Here is a 22,981-nt window from a genome sequence, read left to right on the forward strand (position 1 = left end):
TGTTACAAAAAAAACTTATAATAATAATAATATATAAAAAATTAGCAATAATTAAACAGTTATGTGTATGTATATAAAACAAATGTATGAAAATAAAGAAAGAAATCAAAAAACACGTAACTCTGTCTAAAATTTGATTGTTTATTTAGCTGGGGTATCATGAAATACAGAAAAGATTTGTAAGTAAAATAATAGATTTTCAACTTAAGACTAAAGAACTTAGCAAAGGGTGGAATACCGTATGTGCATATACGTCATTACGCCTCCACGGCTTGCTTGTTCTTGTTCTTCTTCTTTTTCTTCTTCTTGGGCTCACCGTCAGCCTCAGCATTGCCATTATCGGCTTCCTCGCCGGCTGCGGCTGTACCATTTCCATTAGTGGTACCATTTGTATCTGCATCTGCTTGACGTTTCTTCTTCTTGTTCTTCTTTTTCTCGGACTGTGGAACATCTGTGATTTCTTGGCCAGCCGCCTCGATGGCCTCCTTCATGACCTCAATGTTCTTGCGCGGCACAGCACCCGACTCGTAGAACTTCAGGCGATCTTCCACTTGTTGTTTTAGTGTTTCGCCAAAGACGCTAGTAGGCTGCTCCAGGAAGCAATCGATACGTGAGGCAATCGAGCATTTGTTGGCCAGAAAACGCGAGATGCGTCCCTTATTCTTGAGCCCTGCACGTCCAATGAACGACGAATGATAGATTAAACCATATTTCGGAGTGTTTGAGCGCGTCTTAAGCGCACGGAAAAGTGCCTTCTCAGCGCCCAAGATTTGTACTGTCGACGCGGGATACTTTGCCAAATTTGTCAAGCTGCCGGCGTGTGAAATAAGGCGGGCACCCACCTGATCGCCTATGAGCGACTGAAGATTCGGTGCAACCAGGTTCATTTTGTTGTGCAAATATGTGGAAAGCTTCTTACGATACTCAGAAAGTTTGACGACACGCTCGGCAAAGAGCTCAATGTTCATCAGATCCACAATAGATATATCCATACCCATGGACATTTTTCCGGCATCGATTATAGCCTGAGCCTTGGCAGAGTCCATAACAATCTGCTCAAGATCTTCAAGTTTGTCCTGAGTTAGATCCTTGCGGTCTTTAATAAATTTGGCGGCCTTGGCAAACATATAGTTGTCTGGGACAATTTTCACCAGTTCTGGGAAGTGGTAAGAGTACCATTCGCGTATCCGCATAGAGAAAGTATTTACATCCTTGTCCAGCTGATCCAGCAGCGCGATCGACTGAATAATCATATTGTCTGATCGATTAACATTGAACTTGACCTTGGCACGGGAGTAGCTGTGTCCCAGACCCAGTTGTGCTACTCCAGCTGACTTGTCAGTAAAGCCTAACAAAGGAAAAAGTATGATTAGGTATTGGAAATTACTCAAAATGAAAAATTAACTTACCTTTGATCAGCTTGGCGAAGTGGAAGCGTATGCCTCGCAATATTTCGGGCACGACACCAAAGTGGCTACACGCCACGCCAATGGATTCTGTAATGGCAGCACCCAACTTGGCATCCGCAATGCCTAGGGTGCACTTCTTCTTCTTTAGCTTGGCAAAGAAATCATCAAGGAAATGCAGTAAATCCTGCGGTACAATGCCTTCGGATATGGCATTTATGTTCTCAAGTGCAGCAATTGCCGTCTTAAACGGCGCAAATCCCGCCAGTTTTATAATCGAATTAAACTTCGAAATGTCCGTGACGGAGGACTCGACTTGCGGTAGGAACATGGACACCTCTTCGAACTCCTTAACGGAGAATAGCGAATAGCCTGCCGCATGCTCATAAAGCACGTACAGACTCGACTGTAAATGTAATGAAATGCATGTTAACACATAAAAATAGTAGAAACTCAAGTTTCATTAACCAAATTTTTCCACGTTGTCTAGGGCTCATTCCCACAAGTTCTTAAATTTAAGTCAGTTATATGTATATATGTGTATATATACAACGAAACTATATATAAACTAAACTATGAATATGTTTATGATATATTTACCATATTTAAGACGATAATATGCCGTCAAATAATCAAAATATTATTATATTTCACGGGAAGGCAGAGCGCGTTATTTTTCCACGTGCTAAACAGAAAGATCAGTGTTTACACACCAAAATTATCAAGTGTGTACTCATATGAAGCATACAAATTTCCCATGTGGCAACACGAATTTTACTGTAATAAATTTAATCGCGAATCGGTTATCGAGTTCGAATTATCGATGTTGTCGGTGTTTATTGCCAGCCCTACACTTTGCCCTGCCAACAAATTCGTGGATTGGAAATAATTATAATTAAAAACTATTTTATATTTATATTTTGTATTCTAAATCGTCCAAGACGGTTAACTTACAAGAAATAACTATTTTGCTTAAGAGGTTGTCGACAAGTTTACCTTCGTGGCAAGTGAACGGCAACAATAACTGCATGGCAATGGAATTTTTGTTGTAAGTATATATATATGAATGTAGTAACTGAATTACATACGAACATATCTACGTATAATGCTCATTTTACATACATGCAAGTATGTATGTCGTGTGAACTGGAAACACTGTTGCACTTGCAACTGAAACAAAGAACACTACCCTTTCGTGCTTTGTTCAACCAATATTGTGGGTGTGAGTCAGTGGCTCCACCGTTTGTAAGTCGCCCGGGGTTGTTTGTTGTGGCATGCCAATACAAAGCAACATTTCTTTTTTTTTGTCGCCTCTAGCGGTTCACGTTCAAGCAAAACGTTTAAACCTAAAAAGAACATACCAGAGGGCACGCATCAATATGATCTCATGAAGCATGCAGCTGCGACACTTGGCTCAGGAAATTTACGCAACGCAGTCGCTCTGCCAGATGGTGAGGATCTCAACGAATGGGTGGCCGTCAACAGTGAGTAGTATAGAAGCAATCCAAGTTATGGTAACTAATTCTTGCTCTTCTCTTTCGACATAGCCGTGGATTTCTTTAATCAAATTAATATGCTCTATGGCACTATTACGGAGTTTTGCACGGAGGAAAGCTGTGGCATAATGTCGGCTGGTCCGAAATACGAATACCATTGGGCAGATGGTTTAACTGTAAAGAAACCTATCAAATGCAGCGCACCTAAGTATATTGATTATCTAATGACCTGGGTGCAGGATCAATTGGACGATGAGACACTGTTTCCATCAAAAATTGGTGTACCATTTCCAAAGAACTTTCTTGCCTCCGCTAAAACCATACTGAAGCGGCTGTTCCGCGTCTATGCGCATATCTATCATCAGCATTTCTCCGAGGTGGTGACGCTGGGCGAGGAGGCCCATTTGAATACGTCCTTTAAGCATTTCATATTCTTTGTCCAAGAGTTTAACCTGATTGAGCGACGCGAACTAGCGCCACTGCAAGAGCTCATCGATAAGCTCACAGCAAAAGATGAACGGCAAATATAGGAATCACTGCAATCGGTGGACAGTGCCACCAGTGTCAATAGCGGCAATAGCTTGCAATTGGACTTGTGATGGGCGGGCGCAACTGCGCTTTACTCTCAATTGCGTATTGTCGCTATAGATATAAATATATAATACGCTTTAGTTAGTTACCGCCTTTCCGTTTCTCGTTTATAGCTTTTAAGTTTTGTTCAGTGCTTGATGTGGTCCCACTAAAACTATCCCTGATAGTGTGCTGTTTGCGAACAATATGATGAGCAACATCTACTATATATATTTTTATATGTGACACGTACTTTTAAGAGATATATAAAGCATATTTATATTTATATACGTATGTACATTTAAAAAAGCAAACAAAATAACAAACAGCACGCATTGATACACTAACAAATCCTGCTTATAAACAACATTCTGTTCACAAACTGTCTTTTGTGTGTGTACGTATTTATTTATATATCGATCAACAGATGAGAAATCTATTGCACTGCAAGCCCTTAGCAAAGTGAGACGACACTCGATAGCCCCAATAAATGATAATAATTATAGACTTGATAAACATTTTTGATATACTATTTTATACTAATAAAGAAACTGAAAATATAATGAACGAAAAACATAGCGGCAAGTTTACTTTATTAATTCAATATTTATATCGAACTGATGATTAATATATATTACAGATTGAAATGACTACGAATGTGAACGATAAGAGAAAGCTGAACGCCTTCCAACAAGGCAAAAGCTAATGATAATGATAAAACATTCAATGAAGCATTATAAATACATGTACTTATACATAAAATAAAACAACGCCATTTGTACACGTTGTATTAACAGTGATAGTCTACAAGCTGAAAATATGCGTATACTACTTATATATATACATATATATTGCATATATGTCTGGTTGGATTCCTAATCATATTTGGCTAATCGTACGCTTATCGCTTGACTAGGCTTTTGTATTTGCCTTGCTCCACATAGAAGTCAGCGTTCTGTTCGAGCAATTGCTTCCATTTTATAGCCAACTCTTTGTAACTGGGGCCCTGGCCACCCAAGTCGATTGGCAATTGTTTGCACTTCACCATTGTGCCCTCGCGGCGCACTACAACGCGGGACCGTATCTTTGTCGTCATGAATACACTAAAACGAACATATTTTCAACACATAATTATATAAGGTTTGGATTGGACTTACCGAAACGTATTCAAAAATAGGTTAACGTGACGCGGGGCATTGGTGAACTCCAAGAGCTTGGGCTGACATGGATATGCCGTCCAACTCTCAACAGAGCGCTTAATGAGCTTGGGATTCAGCTGTAGTGCATGACCCAATTGAACACCTTGCATATCCATAATGGCAACGATGCCGCGTGCACAGCTATCTGGCTCAAACCTTACTAGCAAATCCAATATCATTTTGCTAGTCTACAAAAGGGCAAAGGTTAGAATCTATTGCATATAAATATTTATTATATGTGTATATACCTTAAACACATTGTTTTGTGTATGGCGTTTAGGATCGTGTGCTGCGGTTCTTATAATAACAACCTTTCGCTGGTGCTCATCGACCCCATCGACGGGCAAAAAGACACCCAATGCGAGCAGTTCCTGTATTTCTGGCAACATGGGATCGCAGTTGTCAAACCATTCGGTACGCTCGGCGCGCATTTGGTAAAATGTTTTTAGTTTTTTTTTTGCGCGTTCAACATCGAATTTGCAGGTGCGCAAAAAGAAATGCAAATTGTCATAGGCCTTACAGCCATTAATGTACGGATTTGCGTCTAGCCATTCCCTGAGCTCTTGTACTTGTAGCTGCTCCTTTTCCAATACCGAATCCTCCTCATTTCCCAACAATACATCGAAATCTGGCAAGTCGGCATCTATATTGTTATCATGCGAGCCCATGTCCGCTGCTGCTCGCGCTGCTGCTGCTGTTGCACTTGTACTGATCAACTGTCTGTGAGCGACTGGTCATTGCAGTCGTAAGCTTTCGGCGCCTACAAAATTTATAGCTTTTGGTTTTGCGCCTAGCGTGCAGAGGGCAAAGCATTTCAATACTGGTCAATACTGGTAGGCAGCCAGCTAAATATAGTTATCCATTAAGCGGCTAAGTGTATGAGAACATTGCATTTATCTTATATAAAAGCCCCAATCGGATTAGGGAAAACTATTTGAAAAAATACTGATTCAGCACATTTAAATCGTTGGGATAGGTCAAAAGGCGCGATTAATTTGCTAAAGTAGTGCTGGTTAATACCATATAAGAATTGTGTTGCATAAAAATCGGTTTCCATTGAGTCATATTTCAGATCTTCACGTTCTCAATTACTAAACTACCAAATATTATAAATGTATATATCGATTTGTTTTTGCGAATTAGAAAAAATACAAATGCAACAAATTAGTCACCCTTTCCTTAAATTTTTAAGCCGCTGACTGTTAATCGCAGGTATTTTATTTAAGGTTTCGCGCTAAAATTATCGCTTTGTTATCGATAAGCGCTATTATGCATGTATAAGTATCAAAATATTCATTTCTAATGATTTTGTCGGTGCCGCACGTGCGAGCTTGTAATTAAAATTTATAAATAAAAATGGACGACACTGAAGTAGTGCAAATGGATCATATGGAATGTGACGTTTGTGGCGAGCGCAAATTCCAGGAACGCGAAGGCTACTACTACTGCATCGAATGCGGCACCAAGAAGGGGCAGCTACAAGCTGTAGAGATCAGCGCCGAAGATACATTCAATGATACAACAAAACATGTGTCGCAGCGCACCATAAAGAAACCCAAAATCGAAGCAGAAGAAAGCGATATAACATCGTGGGAATTTTATAATTATGTGTTGCGCGGCTTCCTGGAGGAGCTACTCCACATGGGAGCCAAGCCAGAGCTTAAGCTCATGACGCTTCAGGTGTGGGCCGCATACATGGGACGCATGGAGGTTGCCTTCTGCAAGAACAATGAGATGGGCCTGCCAAAGTTGAATGTGCGTGCCATCGCAAGGTAAAGAACGAGGTCTTCGCTCATACGTTCATTATATTTATAATAATGTTTTTTCCTTTCAGAGACGCCCGCATTATTTATAATTACAAGAAGACAAAGCGAAAGCGTGAACGCCAGGATAAGCAATCCCAAAATGCTATTGGCGATGAGCGCGCCAACTGGCGTGAATGGCGGAAAACTAAGGTATTTTCATGCTGCTTGAGTTTAACTTTATTTTTTTTGTGTTTTATAAAGACCGTGACTCTAATTATTTAGTAGAATTGATTGGGAAGCAGAAGAGGTAATAATAGGAAGAAGGTGCGCTGCTTTGGTTTTTCTGGATCTGAGGACGGTGCGGATGTAGTTGGAATTAGTCCACCTTCTGGCAAGATACCACCTTCCACTAAAGCAGCTGTGTAGGACAATAAAAAAATATCAAAAAATAACTCAAGCACTAAGGCTTACCCTCCAATGGTGCCGCCGATGTAGGCAGCGGTGCGTAGACCATTACTAGAAGTGCTAGGCAGATGAGAGCGAAACGCAGAGACATCTTTGAGAAATTGAAATTGTGATGCTTCAAGCTAAATTGATGAACTGACATTTGTCTGGCTGAGCTGGCTATATATAGGGGTCTGAACATAAGCAAACGACTTAACGAATTAGCTAAGCTAATCAATCACCCAGCTATCTGCACTGCACTGACACCGAATGCTCTCATTTTCATGTTTTTCAGCGCAAATTGGATGAGTCAGGCTACAGGGGAAAGAAAAGCGCCCATTCGGAATCCACGTTTCAAAGCAACCAAAATATACAACTACAATGGTCAGCGAATGCCCGTAAATCCCTGAAAAAGCAAATGCCGCTCAAGCATCTGGATAAGCACAGTGTGGATAGTTCAGGCAGCATGCAATGCCACGGCCTGCGTCCTAAAGCTAGTGCTTTACGTCATTTTGATCGCCAAATTTATTCCTTGAATATAATCAAATTGTATATTGTGCTGGCCATAGCGCTTAACCAAGTTGAGGATGATATTCAACTGACTGATCTCATCAGGTTTATTGATGAGGAACACCTGACTAGTCGCTATATGCTAAGTTATTTGCCTGAGAATGTCGCCGTACACGGCAAGACGTTGGTGAAACAAATGGAGTTTGGTAACCAAAAGGATAAATGTAGCTATAAAGTAAATCTTATTCTATATATAGTGCTTTAAGAGACCCCTATCTTATGATTATTACTTTATTTCAGTTTTTACGCGCACATATCACACACATGTCTCGTTTTATAAATCTCAATGGTTTCCAAAAGCCGGATCTGGAAGCACTTACCAAGCGCTATGTGCTTGAACTGGATTTGCCGCCACTAATAGCCAGCTATGTTAGCAGTCTAATGGATATACTGCCCCCTGCGTTTGATACAAAATATGGACAACATTGCTATCCTCGCTATGAGGCTCGAGTCATGGCCTATATAATATATGTTTTGAAGCTATTGTTTGGTCTGGATGATGTCAAAGAGCGCGTGATATCGCAATCTGCCATACTCATTAATAAACACTTGTTGCAGCAAACTGATGAGCAGGCACAACCAGTGGAACCACTTTTCGTCTATACCGAATGGATGCAATTTGTAGAATTACGCAAAGTTTTAGTGGCAAATTATAGTGAAAGCTTTGCACAGCGCTTCAGAATAGCTACCGAAAATGGACGCAAGGTAGACGACTTTTTAAATAAGGAAAGGAAACAGAAGGAGGATGAATATAACTACAACGAGATGTTGGTAACGCCAGCAATGCAGCGCATACGCGAGAACATTTGTCTGATTTTCGAGACATTGCTGAAAAATAAATTCGGCGTGTCCAGCAACGATACCACCACAAAAGATCACATCGAGTTTCAGCCCAGTCTAACTCCGGCGCATAGCTACTACAAGCGAATTCTCCTTCACGCCAGCCAAGCGCAGGAGGGCGAGATGAGTGTACAGATTCCAGACTTCATGAAAGTAGATCACACAGAGCGTCAACTGGAACCCTTTAAATATCAAACAACCGTTTTGGCTCAGCACCTGGCCGTGCGAGGAAAGACGCTGCGCGTAGAGGAGTTGGCGTGCCAGGAAGACTACGAGGAAATTGGTATATTTCAAATGCTTGTACGTCCACGGAATCGACACAACGAATGGCGCGCAAATTGCGATATAAGTACACAGAACTGGCTTGATATATTGCGACGACGGGAGAAGCGTCCCGACTTTGTATTTCGAAAACCAATTTCAAGTTACGGTCGGCAATATCAAAAAAAAATTATGGAACGTGCAGAACGCCGTCAGGCAATGGAAGCAGATAATCCGTTTTGGAAATTACGCGATACGCCTACCTACATACTGACTATCAACAATGAGGATGTGTCGCTAAACAGTTTAGCTTCCATACAAACATTCGATGAACGCAACATGGAACCGCTGCGTGTACCGCTGAAGATGCCCCGTCGTCAGATGCGGCCATTGTCCGAAGAAAGTGCAGGAGCTACCCAGTCAAAGCCAGAGAAGCAGATTGGAGAGGGAAAAGAAGGAGCAGAAGAACAAAATGAGCTTGTGTTGAAAATATCCAATTTCGATTGTTGGCTACTACATGGTAATATGACAAAGATCACAGACTCCGGTAAGCAGAAACTACGTTCGATCTTCCCCTGCTCGTTTCGATGGCTGCTGGAAACATGTGCCGCCACCATTGGCGTGGATTGGGCTGAGCTCTATGATCAATTGTTGATATTGGAGGTGACTTTCCATCATGGTATCGAGGATTGGAGCTGTCATAGCAATCATTTGCGATTCAAATACAATATACTAAATAAGGATATCAATTTACTAACCAAATCTTGTCGAGATATGTGGTAAAAATTTGGTGTTGCAAGACTTCCTAATCTCATATTTTTTTTATCACTTAATAACCGACACAAGAATAAACAAGTCACACAAACGCGTAACATAAATATGCAAATTAGCGTTTATCAGAAGAATACCGAGATGGCGACAGCAGCTCCAATAATAACAATTCTTGTCAACAATGTCCGATTGGAAGATACCCTGAACAAAGCGTATATTTGTACCATAGTGGTTCCCTATAGCTTTTAAAACATGAGATATCGACTATAATAACTGAACTTTTATATCGTATTTATCGTATACTTAAACCTATAACTTAATAATTGACCTTAGAAGGATAGTCATATTAAATTTCCGTTATCTGGCTATTATAAGTGCGATGAGCTCAAACATACAGATATGGCAGTTGAACCAGAAGAAGAGTACTTTATGTTACATACATTTTATAAAAAACATTATACTGTATTTTAAATTAATTTTAGGGTATAACAATAATAATAACATCAGTTACTCACACAACGTTTTGTTTACATTTTACACAAAAAAATCTTCAAAAAGAAAGAGCACTAACAGCCTCCTCACGGCCGCGGAAACACATGCATACTGAGAGAGGGGCTCTCTTCTCTCTATATTCTCTCTCACGTACATGCACATACACGCACACACAGTCTGCAATAGCAGGTGCCGAGCGCCGCTGCAGAGAATAAGACAGAAATAGAGCGCGTGAGCGTGCGTTTGTCCACAGTGGAACACTGATTGAAAAACGCGCACGATTTTATAATAAAAATTTTATAATAAAAAATATTGCAAAATTGTATTTAATAGCCTGTTTAGCCACGGAACTAATTATAATAAGTAGATAATAATAATTTTGGGAATAATTATTTTGTGAGTGACCTGAAAAAAAATGGATATATAGAAAACTTCCTTGTTTGATTGTCCAACCGGGCTATTGCCTACTGATATGTAAATATTTTACTCCATTTCCGAAGTTTGTCCACATAAATAAAGCTCTGCGCCACTGTACATGCTATGTGGAAATCATAGGCCGCGCATTGGTTGGGCGACGCATGCGAGTTCAGTGCTAATTTTAACGACGCCGCGTTGACTGTTTTGCTTTTGCGGTTTTTGATTTGCTTTGCGCTACGTTCAAGTTGAATAAAAATTTAAATCAGATTCAGTGCCTTTGTCAAGCGCACGGCATATGTATGTGCCATACGCGTTTGTCGCTCCTTTTCAAGTTCAATTTCAATTTCAATTCGAAAGTGCAAGTGCTCATAAACAATAAAACAGTGTTGGTAACGGAAGTATTCATACCGTTATCTGTAACATTATTTTCATTTTGATCAAAAGCAAAACAGAACTGTCATTAAAACATAATACAAAAAAATCTTAAAATATTTTTTTTAATACAAAGAGATGAAGAACTGATAAGGCCAAATACGCGGCAAAATCAAATATACTGGAACGCATCTTTTAGCAGTTAGTTCAGGTAGTTTATGACTTAAATAAAAACATATCAAGCTGTTCCATAAAAACTAAAACAAGAATATATTTTAAGAAATCCAAATAACCTTTTGTGATTTAGCTGTTTCAGCTAAAAGAGGCAAACGTTCTGCGTTGACTAATGCAAAGCATGTGGTGTTAATTTTTTCATTTTTGGCAATACACCTGTTTCAATATTGGCGTACAAAAAATACTTATCCAAGTTGCGTCAGTCTGCGGTAAGCCTACCAATAATAAGTTACATATATGCGGATCTTTAATGAGTTCCTACGTTACTTCATGCATTTTGTGTGCGTGAGTGTGTGTGTGTACATAATGATATCATATAGCACATAACAAAGGTAACACCATACCGTTTTAGAGCCTAAGCTTCCCTTGCCCCTTCTCTATCTCCTTGCTAGACGCTACGTCGTTTTGTACGTGCGATCCAAGTTTTAGTTGTTGACGTTCTTGGCGGCTTTTGAGGTTAACAACATTGTTTTACCAAAAACAACAACAACTATTGTATTTGCCATATAAATTCAAAAGTAAATTCATTGTATAACAACAATTAATAGCAGCTATTTTGTCACTAGCTAAGTTTTATCCAAAAAAAAAAAATTAAACAGTTTGCATCAATTACAACAAATTCATTCAAATTGCTTGACAAAACTCGCGCTTTTATCTCTCAACTGACTCTTCGTGTAATTTGTTCAGCTTAAGAGCTGTCATAAACCCCGTTTATTTTTGTCAAATGTTTAATTAGTTGCGGCATTCATTCATTTAGTGCATTAATTAGACGAACTGCACGATAAAACAAAAAAAAAAACCATATGCCCGATCGATATCTTTTTATTATCTATAGATAGATATGGAACTGCCACCGTCAATACATCTCACCTTTATCTCTTATCTACAAGCTTTCCGCAAATGTGTCACGCATCCTGATGAAAGCGTTCAAATATAACTCAGACCAAACTCAACTCTAAAATTGAAAATAGCTTCAAATTGGAATTTAATTAACTTGTTTTTAGGTAGCAGCCAAAAATAAAGCTGACCTGGGTAGTGCAGGTGGTGGTCTCGTGTTGCACGTGCGGCTGGACTTTCAAATTGTCGACCAACTTATTTTTAGAGACGACCCGCTCTTAGTTGCTGTGTGTGTGTGTGTGTGTGCGTATGTGTATTGATGTGATGTGTCTGTATTTTAACGAATTTTAAGCATTTCCTTCACATTCTTTTAAAAATAAACAAAACCAAAACCGGGGAAGGAGCGAGCTACCTTCAATGTTTGCAATATATAAATATGTACATACATACATACATACATACATACATATGTGCATACAGATGTTAAAATAAAACACAAAATAATTTTCGGTTTTATTAATTTGTTCTTCCCAATTTTCTTCCGTTGCGTTTGCTCTGATCGCGCTATCTCTTGCCTTTTTCATTTGAAAATCGTCGAATCGTGGAATACTCTACCTTTTTTCAGTTATTAGTTATTTCTAGTTTTTGTTGTATATTATCATAACTTGTTTAGCATTAATATTAAAAACGTAAGTTATCTTTTTGCATGAAATTTTGTTATATTTATCATGTAACTTTATCAGTTCATAATATTAGAAAACTTTCCTATAGATTAGACATTTACAAAACTATTTACAAAGTCATGCAACTGTGCAGTGGTAGATGTGAGAGAAAGAATGAAATTAAAGCAGGCCACAAACACTGTAACATTTTTATGCAACTGTGCAAGTGTAAAGAAGCAAAGAGGAGGGAGGAAGAGGCAGGCCAATAAAAATAGAAAACAATGACAGCATAATTTGCTATTTCTTAAAAATTGTCTGTTTATTTTGTTCTGTTGGATGTGTGACTAAGCCAAATAGAAAACAAACAAAACGTTTGTATTTTTATTTCTGCAATTTAATTTCTCTTTGCGTTGCGTATGTGGCTTTTGTTTCTATTTATCGCACTGTTTAATTTAGAACTTCAATGACATTTTCCCATTTAATTTTTCTAATGTCGACATCGTTCTAGGGTGTTCTTGTAAGAAAAGCAATTTTCCACATTTTCATTTAATGCTTCGGCCACAGACTTACTCACGTTTCCCACCAAGACATTTGACCCATTAATTGGATTAGAATAACATGTTGTTGCTGTTGTCTTTATGTTTGTATTTTTCTTTTTACGATTTCGCACGTTGTTTTGTTGTTCATCTTAGGGCGCATGCCTCAGAACAACTTGTTGCACATGTACAGCTGTGTGCATTCAAATAGGGTCACATTGAATAAATTGACCAACAAATATTATTGTATTTAATATTAATTTGACTAGTTCATTTTCATTGTAAATTCATATAATTATATTTTATTTCATATTTGTATATATTTTGAAATGCTTCAATTTGAATGAACAGCACTTTCGAATCACTTGTCTAAGAAAGTAAAAAAAGGCGAATGCAAAAGTAACGGTGTTTATTTTTTGTCATTTTGCCATTCACAAAGCATAAATACAAGCATGTGATTGATTAAAAAGAAGATTTGTACATTAAATAAAAAGACGCAATACTATTCTTATGAACACAGCTGTATGTACATATGTCCATGCATACATACATATGTACATATAGTTGTATCGTAACATATGCTTAGGTCACGTATGCATCCCAATACTATAATTTATAAACTCTGGGTAAATGCGCCTTAATAATTCTGAATATTTCTAGTTGCATTTTTATTTACTTAAAAAACTTGCACTTTAATTCAAATTTGATATTTGCTGGTGCACAATAAATTTTCCGCTCCGACAAATTTCAGTTTTACATAATGAATGTGTGATAAATAGGTATAAATATGAACATTTAATTGCTAATTGAAATGTAAGCACATATTTTACAAGTTACTTTGCATATATATATATTATATTGAGAGACAGTTTTATTTTTGTATCTTAAGTTAGGATCATGTTTTCATTAAAACTATGGACCTTAACGCTAAATAGACGCCAGACACACCTCTAATCGCATCAAGCTTTGATTTAGTATGCGTTTTTTTTTATGCTCTTTAAATTTGCACAGCCATAGTAAACATACGTAAACGTAATGTCTAATGTAAAGAAGCGACAGGCTCATTTGCACAATTAATTTGTGCGCAAAAATCTGGTAAGAAAAATAACAAATCTAGTCGGTGCGACATTTAAGTGATAAGTGCAAGTAGTCTGAAAGAGAAATCCAATGTGTGTGTGAAAGAGACAGAGTAAGAGCAGAGAGAGAGGGGAAGACAGGTGTTAATTGCTTGACAAATTGAAAAACACGAAATTCGCTCATGTGCTAAGGCCTAAAGTAACCAAGTTTTAAGCAAATATCCATTATACAATAGGTCGGCCTGTGTGAATGTGTGCGTGTGTGTGTAAGCGAGCGTGTTTTAAAATACTTGTTAATAGATTCAATCATTTTGTTTTTTATTTACAGCTGACAAACTGTAACACCAAGACAAAAATATAATAGACATCTAAATGGGTCGTTGGGGTCGACAGAGTCCGGTGCTGGAGCCGCCTGATCCGCAGCCGCCGCCTATACCACCACGTACATTTATGCGACAATCGAGCATAACAAAAATTGGGAATATGCTTAACACGGCCATCAATATAAATGGAGTGAAAAAGCCGCAAAGTAAGTTTGTATTTTGTTAAATTTTAGGTTTCAAAAGCTTTGCGCGTAATAGCGCGTTTAGAATTAGGCGACAACCCAGGCAGCTGTAGCTAATCGTATTTTGTAACACTGAAAATGCACGGTGACCAACACTGCGCGGAATGCGCAACGCCGTTCGTTTGCGGCAGTTTTAGTGGCTTGAAACTGCTGTTGTAAAGTGCGAAATTTGCAATACATTTTGTACTTCCATTTTATGTTGAAATTTTCATAACAAATTAGTCATATATTAAGTTAAAATTGTTAACGGCGCGTTGAAGTGTTATTGCCACATTCAAATTGTATTATTGCAATGATGTACATAGTTTAAAAGTGCGTAAACTTTGGCCGCCGCTGCCGCATTTGCAAAAAAAAAGACGACGCAACGCAACGACGACGGCGGCGACGAAGCAGTGCATCAAAAGAGGCGGCAAAAAGTGGAAGAAGAAGCAGTTGAACAAAGCAGCATTAGAATCTCGGTTTTTTTCTTTTTTATTTGCCATATTTGTCATACGAGTTCAACAGCGAGTACAATACTAAGGTGATAAACTTTGTCGTGACGCGTTAGCCTGTGCAGTGTTTAAGCACAACAAATATATTAAAATAAAAATAAATAAAATTAAGTACGAGGCGCATTTTAATCGAATATTGATTGTGCGTCGTCGCCAGCGACGCCGTTGCCACTGCCAGCGCGCTTTTATAACAAAGCAACGGTTCTACACGCCTGCGAGCTGCAACTAAATGTCAAAATAAATATGAATATGCTATGCGTGCTGTAGGATTTAGTGCTAAACAAGGAATATACATTTGAAGGTTAGATTATAATGAAATACATGTGTATATACATATGTACATATATGCACACATACATACGTGCAAAGAAATTGCGATAAAACAAAGCGCAAGGCGTACGGCGTTAGGAAAACGTGAAGCGAAGACGTCTACACGGCGATTTGTTGTTGGTGTTTGTTTTGTGCCACAAAATAAATAATATTAATCGCATTGTTTAGCAAATATGCGGGCGCGTTAATATCGTTTTACAGTGCCTCGTTTATCACTTGGAATCCTCTGTGCTCTGTTCCCGCGATTCGTCTAGAATAGTGCAAAGTAATTTCGAGATAACTTTTGGCACAACCACCGGCTGCACGAACACACTTACGCAGTTATTGCTGCTGCTGCTGCCACTGCTCATCGCCGTTGTCGCTGTCATTGCTATGTTGCTGTCGGCGTATATACCAAAGAAATACTCCCCTACTTTGCAGTTTCTTCCCCACATGTCGTCGACGTCACTGTCGCCACCACTAATACGTATACGTGCTTAAGTTGCGCTGAGCAGCGACAGGAAAAACAAAAAAATAATACCATAAACATACATACATATATATAAACCAAACAACAACAACAAAAGAGAAGAGAAGAAACAAAAGCTACGAAAAGTTAAGCACTTTGGTTTTGTCTTTTGCTTTTGCTTTCGGTTGTGTTCGTCGTTTCTCTTTTGTATGCCAAGCTCAACTCCTTCGACAAAAGAAACCGCGCTCAACACTCCTCCGCAACAACAACAACAACCACAGCAACAGTAAAAGCACGTTTCTCAACACATGCACATTAAAAACACTAGACCACGGAGAGCGTTTTCAGTGAAAAAAGTGAGTGAGTAAGTGAGAAAGAGAGAGAGAGAGAGAGCGCGAAACGCAACTCCTTGGCCTTAATATTTTGTTGCTTTTGTTGTGTGGTCGGTCGGTTGTGTTGTTGTTGCTTGTGAGTGCTGCCTCCTGCTAACTTGCGCGCGCCGTTCAACGAAAGCTGTTCAACTGTCATGGCCGGTAAGTTGCTTTAATTCTGATTCGCCTTCTTGCTGTCGCGGTACTTTCACACACACACGCACATACATGCACACGTTTCTCTCTCGAGTTGTGGATGTGTGTGTGTGCGTGTTTATCTCGCATGTGTTGTGATTTGATTTTGAGTTTTGATTTTTGCATTAAATTTTCGCAGCTAAACGTTTAAACAAATTGTACATGAAATAAACAAACCTAAACAACAAAATAATAAAATAGCAGCCGCTCTAGTTTATTCGTACATAAACAGCTTTGTCTATCAGTTAGCATTGATCTTAGCAATTGAATGAGAAATCGACTACTTGCGCGCTATACATATTTTACCCCTAAACACACATGCATATGTATGTTTATGTGTACATGTGTATTTGTATCTTTAGTGAGAATGTTGTGATATTTGATCACTAAGGTAATTAGTTGAATTTGCCGTCACTTTGGCAAAATATAGGTAATTATACCTGTGCATCAACCCTTTTCTATCAGCCAACACGCTGCTCAATTGCATTTGCATTTGCATTATTTAAAAACCCAAACACTTTAATTAAATCATAAGCAATTGCGCAAACACAGACTTTGTAGGCACGGTCAACAGATAGATATGTAGATATATATATATATAGATATATATATATATATATATATATATATATATATAGATATATAGATATATAGATATATATTTACTCGTGGCTATTGGCTTGTGGCTCGTTGCTGTTATTACACTCAGTTTGCTTGCATTTGTGTCTATGAGGAACATTTCTCGTGCTGTCTGTGTGTCTCTTACATGTTCTCAGTCATATAATCTGTGACCATTTACTTATGTTCACAATTATGTTTAACTCACTTAAAATTAACACAGAAGTCAATATATTTATGCATATAGAAATTGACTTGAACTACAAATCGATATTAATTATAAATAATGTAATTTATCGCTCATTATTAGATCATTGCTGTTGAGTTCTTAAAATAGTTGTTCCAATGGGCCCTGCCTCTAATGTGTTTAATTGCGCAGTCAGCAAGTTACAAAGTAACCGCTCGTCATCTTAAGAAGTTCGAGCGACTTGGCTTATCGTCAAATGGATTTCGTGCACACCTACAACTGAATGAAAACACATACACATTTACAGTTTACTTGGCATTCCATTTCCTTCCACCCCATCTTCACCTTAATCTATGTAGCGAGATAGAAGCAGTCAATCAGGCAAAAGCGCTCGCTTCGAGGTCGTCTTTTCCAGAAGCACGGGTGGTTCATTGTGGTTGTCGTCACATTGCGTGGTTGCGTTAAATGATTTAGTCAATATTTAAGTATCATTTAGATGCTATATCTATTATATAAATATATTCTATATATATATATGTATACATATATATATATATATAAATGAATGAGCCCGCTTAAGCGAGGAAAATGCGAGTAAGACCCAAAAATCTATTTCAAATCGTGTTTGTATTTAGGCGTAATTATACCATTAGATAGAATCGAAATCATTAAGTTAAAATTATTCTCAAATTGAATTCCACTTTTCTTAATTTAAAAAAAAAAAAGTAATCTCTTCATTATATATATATATATATATATATATATATATATATATATATATATATATATATTTGTCTGTTCAAATTTCTCAAACACAATTGTATGTTGTATGTGTGTGCTTAAGTCTAGCCAACTCAAATAAAGTCTTAACTTTATCTAGTCAAATAACTGATAAACATTTTTTTGAGGTCAAACATTGTTGTTCGGATCAATGAGTGCAGGTAATTTATCTAATATGCACAGCATCCTTTAGCTAAAAATATTTTAATTAACTTATTTATTTAAGTATTTGCTAATTTAATATATTACACAAGCCAATATAATTAAATCTTCCAAAAGTTTAAATTCGAATTGAATGTGTCAAATACATTAGAAGAAATGTAGTTTGATTCTTAGTTAATACATTTAGCTCAACTTTGTTGGTCAGTGTTATTGTCTAAAACTGGGAAATTGCTCAGTTTCAGTCGCCTTGACCCGGAAAACACTGCGCTGGCACTATGGGCGTGTTTCGTGGTGCCATGTTTTAGTTGTTGTTAGTTGTGGCTGTCTCATAGATACACGAACAATATATTGTGCGCATTCTATTTCTGCTAGAACATATCTTAAGCAGTTTCCTTTCAAACCAATCACAAAGAAATGAGTTCAATGACTGCCAAACTGTGTGACTGGGTCGTTGGGTGGGTGAGTGGTTTGGGTTTGGGTGGTTGGGTGTGGATGTTCGTTCGTTTTGGCAACGTAATCGTTACGAATGTAAAAGTTTATCATATTCATTTGGGCCAAAAATAGACAGTCGGCCGTTTAATTGCCTGACCGTCGAACTGACTGACTGAGTGACTGTGTGACTGACTGATCCTATTATAGTCATTGGAGCATAGCTCGGACTCGTCAATCATATCATGACGTCGCCTGTGGCTCTTTGAACAATCGCGTAATAGGCACAGAATGTGAGCTAGATAGACAGACAGCATGTGCAAAACAGACAATCACTGGCCAGGACAGGCAACAGAACATGTCGAAAGAGTAGCAGCAAGATACGGCACGACTTCTAAATACCCAGTACTTGTATTTGTATGTAATATGTAGCCAATGCGTCACCTAGGTAATATATGTTTAAACTTTAAGTAGTTGTTGTTGTGTTAGAAGTAGTAGTTGCCTTATAAATAAGTATTTAGTTGAAAAAACTCATCCAGTATTCAGTTTTCAGTAAATGAAACCTTTATTATCTTAAAGTCTGACTTAAAATGTAAAAAATTCGACTGTCCTAAATCATACTTTACTATATAACATACTATATTGGCTATATTATATGAGAAATAGTCTCTTATTTGCATTAAACTACGAGAAGCAAAAAAGTTTGTTGCACATACGTGCAATATGTGAAATTGATATTCGATGTTGCCATCCATTGAAATTGTAAACAATGCACAGAACAGAAGCAGGACGAGAAAAAGTAGTATATAAAAAAGGAAAAGAGCCAAAAACATTTGCGAAATGAAAACCTTTTGCACAGCGACAACGTTTACACAACAACGTGCGGCAAGCGCCCAAAGTGGCTGCTAAACATGAGAAAAAAAGAAGCAGCAGAGAGCTATCGATGGGTGCATGAATAAGTCCCATATATCCATACTTATGGCCAGCAGCAGCGCAATGCTTAAAGCAATTTAAAGCCGAAAGCTGAATGCGGACAGTGGCTGGAAATGGCGTCATTAGTAAATATTTGAGAAGGGCAGACTGGCAGGCGGGCTGCTTGTTGTGCCGGTTGGCTGGGAGGCAGGCAAGCAAGCAGGACATACACAGCAGACGTCATCATTGTCCTCTGGCAGCTACAGCTATTGATTGTGTCTGGGCGAGAGGAAAATCAAATGTAACAAGCACTTATTTGGTCCTTTGAGTTGAGCAATCTGATGTGATGGGAAATTGTGAAATTGAATCTTTCTTTTTAATTTTTGAATATCTCTTTATTTTCTGTCGACAGGTAATGGAGAGGCGTCCTGGTGCTTCTCACAGATCAAGGGCGCCTTAGACGATGATGTCACCGATGCGGATATCATATCCTGCGTGGAATTCAATCACGATGGCGAACTGCTGGCCACGGGTGATAAAGGCGGTCGCGTCGTCATCTTTCAGGTAAATATAAATTGTAATTTAGTGAATTTATTTATTAACAATTATTTTTGGCTTGCAGCGTGATCCTGCCTCGAAAACCGCTAATCCGAGACGCGGGGAATATAATGTCTATTCGACATTCCAGTCGCACGAGCCTGAATTTGATTATCTTAAATCGCTGGAAATCGAGGAGAAAATCAATAAGATACGATGGCTGCATCAAAAGAATCCCGTGCACTTTCTGCTCTCCACCAATGATAAGACGGTGAAATTGTGGAAGGTCAGTGAGCGCGATAAGTCATTCGAGGGCTACAACACAAAAGAGGAGAACGGTCTCATAAGAGATCCACAAAATGTAACCGCCTTACGAGTTCCTTCTGTGAAGCAAGTACCGCTTATGGTTGAGGCCTCGCCACGTCGCACCTTTGCCAATGCACACACCTATCACATCAATTCAATTAGCGTTAATTCTGATCAAGAGACTTTCCTATCGGCCGACGATTTGCGCATTAACCTCTGGCATCTGGAGGTGGTCAATCAGAGTTACAACATTGTTGACATCAAGCCAACCAACATGGAGGAGCTAACGGAAGTGATTACCGCAGCGGAATTCCATCCGACCGAATGCAATGTGTTTGTCTACTCCAGCTCCAAGGGCACAATACGATTATGTGATATGCGATCGGCGGCGCTATGTGATCGCCATAGCAAACAATTCGAGGAGCCCGAAAATCCAACGAATCGCAGTTTCTTTAGCGAGATAATCAGCTCCATAAGTGATGTCAAGTTAAGCAATTCAGGCCGCTACATGATCTCCAGGGACTATTTAAGCATCAAGGTGTGGGATTTGCACATGGAAACAAAACCAATTGAGACCTATCCGGTGAGTAGTGAATCAGGTTATATCTCGCTCCAATCAAATTATAATTAAATACTATGATCATTACAGGTACATGAATATCTTCGGGCTAAGCTGTGCTCTCTGTATGAGAACGACTGCATCTTTGACAAGTTTGAGTGTTGTTGGAATGGCAAGGATAGCTCCATAATGACCGGCAGTTACAATAACTTTTTCCGGGTCTTTGATCGTAACTCGAAAAAGGATGTTACCTTGGAGGCATCCAGGGACATCATTAAGCCCAAGACGGTGCTAAAGCCACGAAAAGTTTGCACTGGCGGCAAACGAAAGAAGGATGAAATCAGCGTCGATTGCCTGGACTTTAATAAGAAAATTTTGCACACCGCCTGGCATCCGGAGGAGAATATCATCGCAGTGGCCGCGACTAATAATCTGTTCATATTTCAGGATAAATTTTAGCTAAAAGTTATTTCGCAAGCATTGTACACATCCGCGCCAATTACTAGGGCCTCGGCACAGCCTTGGCAACAGTGGCAACAGTCGCCTCATTTAAATGTTAATTCGATTGATTTTTTTCAAAAGCGCTGTCAAATTTTTCATAAATTGTTTGTTTAACGTTTATTCAGGATCCTTACACGCATATATATACACATTCACACACGCGCACATGTTCACACTCATTTAAACAAACAATCATATAAATGCCATAGCAAAAGCTTTGTAACATTTTTCCTTAGTGATACAAAATAAATAAAAATTTTTATACATAGATAACATAAACAAAAGAAAAATAGAGAGAGCAGATATTTAGTTTTCATTGTAGCGTAATCAAAGAAACAATCGAATTATCCAACGTAGTGCCCCAAGATTTTTTATATGTATACTTAATTACGCGCCCAAGTATTTCTAATAAACAACATAAAAATAAAAAATAATAATATAATAAAGAAAACAAAATGCATATTGTAAAACATTAGAAATCAGATTCATTCGTTTTATGTTCGCTTGTTAAGTTTAAATGGAAAATCGGAAATCATAAAAGAAGAATAACGTTTTAAGCAGATGTTGTGCGCTATATTTTGTTGTATATTTCTATTTTCGTTTTCAATCAAGTTCATTCCATGCTGTTAAAAACGAAAACTAAAAAACTTAAATAGCTAGCCTAGCACCTCTAATATATAATTCTAAATCTCAACAAGGAATAAAAACAAGCCTAGCCCATGCCTTTTTTCCAACCTTTACCCTTATCTGTTATCACTCATGAGAATCACGCAAAACATAAATAAAAATGCTCATTAAAAAGAAAAACAAAACAAAAAACAAAAAAAAACTTAAATTTAATCTATTAAAAGTAAAAAAGAAAATGTAAAACAAACTAAAATAAAATAAAATAAAATATAAATATGCTGTCTCACATGATGAGAAAGCTTCAAAATCACAACCTAAGTTAAAGATTTAATTAGTGTTCTCAATTTCTATAATTTAATGTCTTAACTAAAAAGCCCATTTATTTTTATACGCTACGTTTTAAGCTAAGTATTGCTATTTTTAGTTACACTTTGCGTGCATGCGTCCAAGACCAACACTTATAAACATACATACATTGATACATACATACATACATATATAGCTCACTCTATCCACCAATTCATCTTGGTGGATTTTCTTTCCATAGTCCTGAAATCATATTTGTTTTGTAAAGTTTAAAGCCCCATTTATTCGACTAGTTCACCGTCCCGCCATGCACAATCGGTCGACTTTCTTAGGTTATTTATAAAAGAAAACTAAACAATATAAATATACAAATATATATATACTATATATTTATGTATATATATGTGAATGAAATGGCAGGCATTGAAAGCGAGTTCAAAAGTGGAATGTAAACGCATAAATGATAACAAAAAACAAAATGTGCTTCTTATGAAATAAATTATGTATTAAATAATATGTATTTTCAATGAACTAGTTATACAGTAATAGAATGCAGGAAGAATAACAGTTACATATATATAAATACATAAGCATTAAGCCCAAAATAAGAATAAAAAAGAAAGTGAAAAATAATTTGTTTGTAATAAAACCGTGTGAAATTCGTTTAAAACTTAAGCAAAAATTTCTATTTTTAATACATGTAATGTACATTTTGTTTCAGACAAATAC

General features: G+C 37.8%; 5 protein-coding genes across 10 annotated transcripts; 3 read left to right on the forward strand and 2 right to left on the reverse strand.

The window, feature by feature from the left end:
- Positions 1-130: 130 nt before the first annotated feature.
- LOC111603545 (nucleolar protein 56) lies at positions 131-2,139 on the reverse strand. Its single transcript, XM_023321178.2, has 3 exons — positions 2,007-2,139; positions 1,410-1,812; positions 131-1,348 (listed from the first exon to the last, which is right to left on the reverse strand). The coding sequence occupies exons 1-3, from the start codon at positions 2,007-2,009 to the stop codon at positions 258-260; spliced, it is 1,497 nt and encodes a 498-aa protein (XP_023176946.1). The 5' UTR covers positions 2,010-2,139; the 3' UTR covers positions 131-257.
- Positions 2,140-2,212: 73 nt separating this feature from the next.
- Positions 2,213-3,854, forward strand: LOC111603547 (MOB kinase activator-like 1). Its single transcript, XM_023321180.2, has 3 exons — positions 2,213-2,454; positions 2,724-2,890; positions 2,954-3,854. The coding sequence occupies exons 1-3, from the start codon at positions 2,435-2,437 to the stop codon at positions 3,430-3,432; spliced, it is 666 nt and encodes a 221-aa protein (XP_023176948.1). The 5' UTR covers positions 2,213-2,434; the 3' UTR covers positions 3,433-3,854.
- A 423-nt stretch (positions 3,855-4,277) lies between these two features.
- Positions 4,278-5,670, reverse strand: LOC111603546 (retinol-binding protein pinta). The gene is made up of 3 exons (XM_023321179.2): positions 4,920-5,670; positions 4,630-4,859; positions 4,278-4,575 (listed from the first exon to the last, which is right to left on the reverse strand). The coding sequence occupies exons 1-3, from the start codon at positions 5,337-5,339 to the stop codon at positions 4,374-4,376; spliced, it is 852 nt and encodes a 283-aa protein (XP_023176947.2). The 5' UTR covers positions 5,340-5,670; the 3' UTR covers positions 4,278-4,373.
- Positions 5,671-5,936: 266 nt separating this feature from the next.
- LOC111603543 (TATA box-binding protein-associated factor RNA polymerase I subunit B) lies at positions 5,937-10,007 on the forward strand. The gene is made up of 4 exons (XM_023321177.2): positions 5,937-6,443; positions 6,506-6,626; positions 7,156-7,605; positions 7,671-10,007. The coding sequence occupies exons 1-4, from the start codon at positions 6,028-6,030 to the stop codon at positions 9,312-9,314; spliced, it is 2,631 nt and encodes an 876-aa protein (XP_023176945.2). The 5' UTR covers positions 5,937-6,027; the 3' UTR covers positions 9,315-10,007.
- Positions 10,008-10,449: 442 nt separating this feature from the next.
- Positions 10,450-21,740, forward strand: LOC111603570 (protein phosphatase PP2A 55 kDa regulatory subunit). Of its 6 annotated transcripts, none has more exons than XM_023321217.2 (6): positions 10,450-10,794; positions 10,864-11,026; positions 14,257-14,457; positions 19,829-19,980; positions 20,039-20,842; positions 20,909-21,740. In XM_023321217.2, the coding sequence occupies exons 3-6, from the start codon at positions 14,301-14,303 to the stop codon at positions 21,275-21,277; spliced, it is 1,482 nt and encodes a 493-aa protein (XP_023176985.1). In that variant the 5' UTR covers positions 10,450-10,794; positions 10,864-11,026; positions 14,257-14,300; the 3' UTR covers positions 21,278-21,740. The 6 variants fall into 6 exon arrangements, with proteins under 6 accessions (XP_023176985.1, XP_023176984.1, XP_023176986.1 ...); XM_023321216.2 differs by having other exon boundaries at positions 10,891-11,026; XM_023321218.2 differs by lacking the exon at positions 10,864-11,026.
- Positions 21,741-22,981: the final 1,241 nt, after the last annotated feature.

This window comes from Drosophila hydei, unplaced genomic scaffold (assembly GCF_003285905.1).
Source record: "Drosophila hydei strain 15085-1641.00,03,60 unplaced genomic scaffold, DhydRS2 tig00008119-arrow-pilon, whole genome shotgun sequence".
Classification (NCBI taxonomy): Eukaryota; Metazoa; Arthropoda; class Insecta; order Diptera; family Drosophilidae; genus Drosophila; species Drosophila hydei.

What these genes read in the sequence shown, in the direction of transcription:
- LOC111603545 (XM_023321178.2), bottom strand. An exon ending in CTTCGCCAAGCTGATCAAAG is followed by an intron (nt 1,349 to 1,409) that starts GTAAGTTAATTT and finishes TTCCTTTGTTAG; the next exon opens with GCTTTACTGACAAGTCAGCT.
- LOC111603547 (XM_023321180.2), top strand. Translation starts at nt 2,435, where the DNA reads ATGGCAATGGAATTTTTGTT. An exon ending in ATGGCAATGGAATTTTTGTT is followed by an intron (nt 2,455 to 2,723) that starts GTAAGTATATAT and finishes TGTCGCCTCTAG; the next exon opens with CGGTTCACGTTCAAGCAAAA. An exon ending in CGAATGGGTGGCCGTCAACA is followed by an intron (nt 2,891 to 2,953) that starts GTGAGTAGTATA and finishes CTTTCGACATAG; the next exon opens with CCGTGGATTTCTTTAATCAA.
- LOC111603546 (XM_023321179.2), bottom strand. Translation starts at nt 5,339, where the DNA reads ATGGGCTCGCATGATAACAATATAGATGCCGACTTGCCAGATTTCGAT. An exon ending in CACAAAACAATGTGTTTAAG is followed by an intron (nt 4,860 to 4,919) that starts GTATATACACAT and finishes GCCCTTTTGTAG; the next exon opens with ACTAGCAAAATGATATTGGA. An exon ending in CTATTTTTGAATACGTTTCG is followed by an intron (nt 4,576 to 4,629) that starts GTAAGTCCAATC and finishes TGTTCGTTTTAG; the next exon opens with TGTATTCATGACGACAAAGA.
- LOC111603543 (XM_023321177.2), top strand. Translation starts at nt 6,028, where the DNA reads ATGGACGACACTGAAGTAGTGCAAATGGATCATATGGAATGTGACGTT. An exon ending in GTGAATGGCGGAAAACTAAG is followed by an intron (nt 6,627 to 7,155) that starts GTATTTTCATGC and finishes CATGTTTTTCAG; the next exon opens with CGCAAATTGGATGAGTCAGG. An exon ending in AGGATAAATGTAGCTATAAA is followed by an intron (nt 7,606 to 7,670) that starts GTAAATCTTATT and finishes ACTTTATTTCAG; the next exon opens with TTTTTACGCGCACATATCAC.
- LOC111603570 (XM_023321217.2), top strand. Translation starts at nt 14,301, where the DNA reads ATGGGTCGTTGGGGTCGACAGAGTCCGGTGCTGGAGCCGCCTGATCCG. An exon ending in TGGAGTGAAAAAGCCGCAAA is followed by an intron (nt 14,458 to 19,828) that starts GTAAGTTTGTAT and finishes TTCTGTCGACAG; the next exon opens with GTAATGGAGAGGCGTCCTGG. An exon ending in GTCGCGTCGTCATCTTTCAG is followed by an intron (nt 19,981 to 20,038) that starts GTAAATATAAAT and finishes TTTGGCTTGCAG; the next exon opens with CGTGATCCTGCCTCGAAAAC.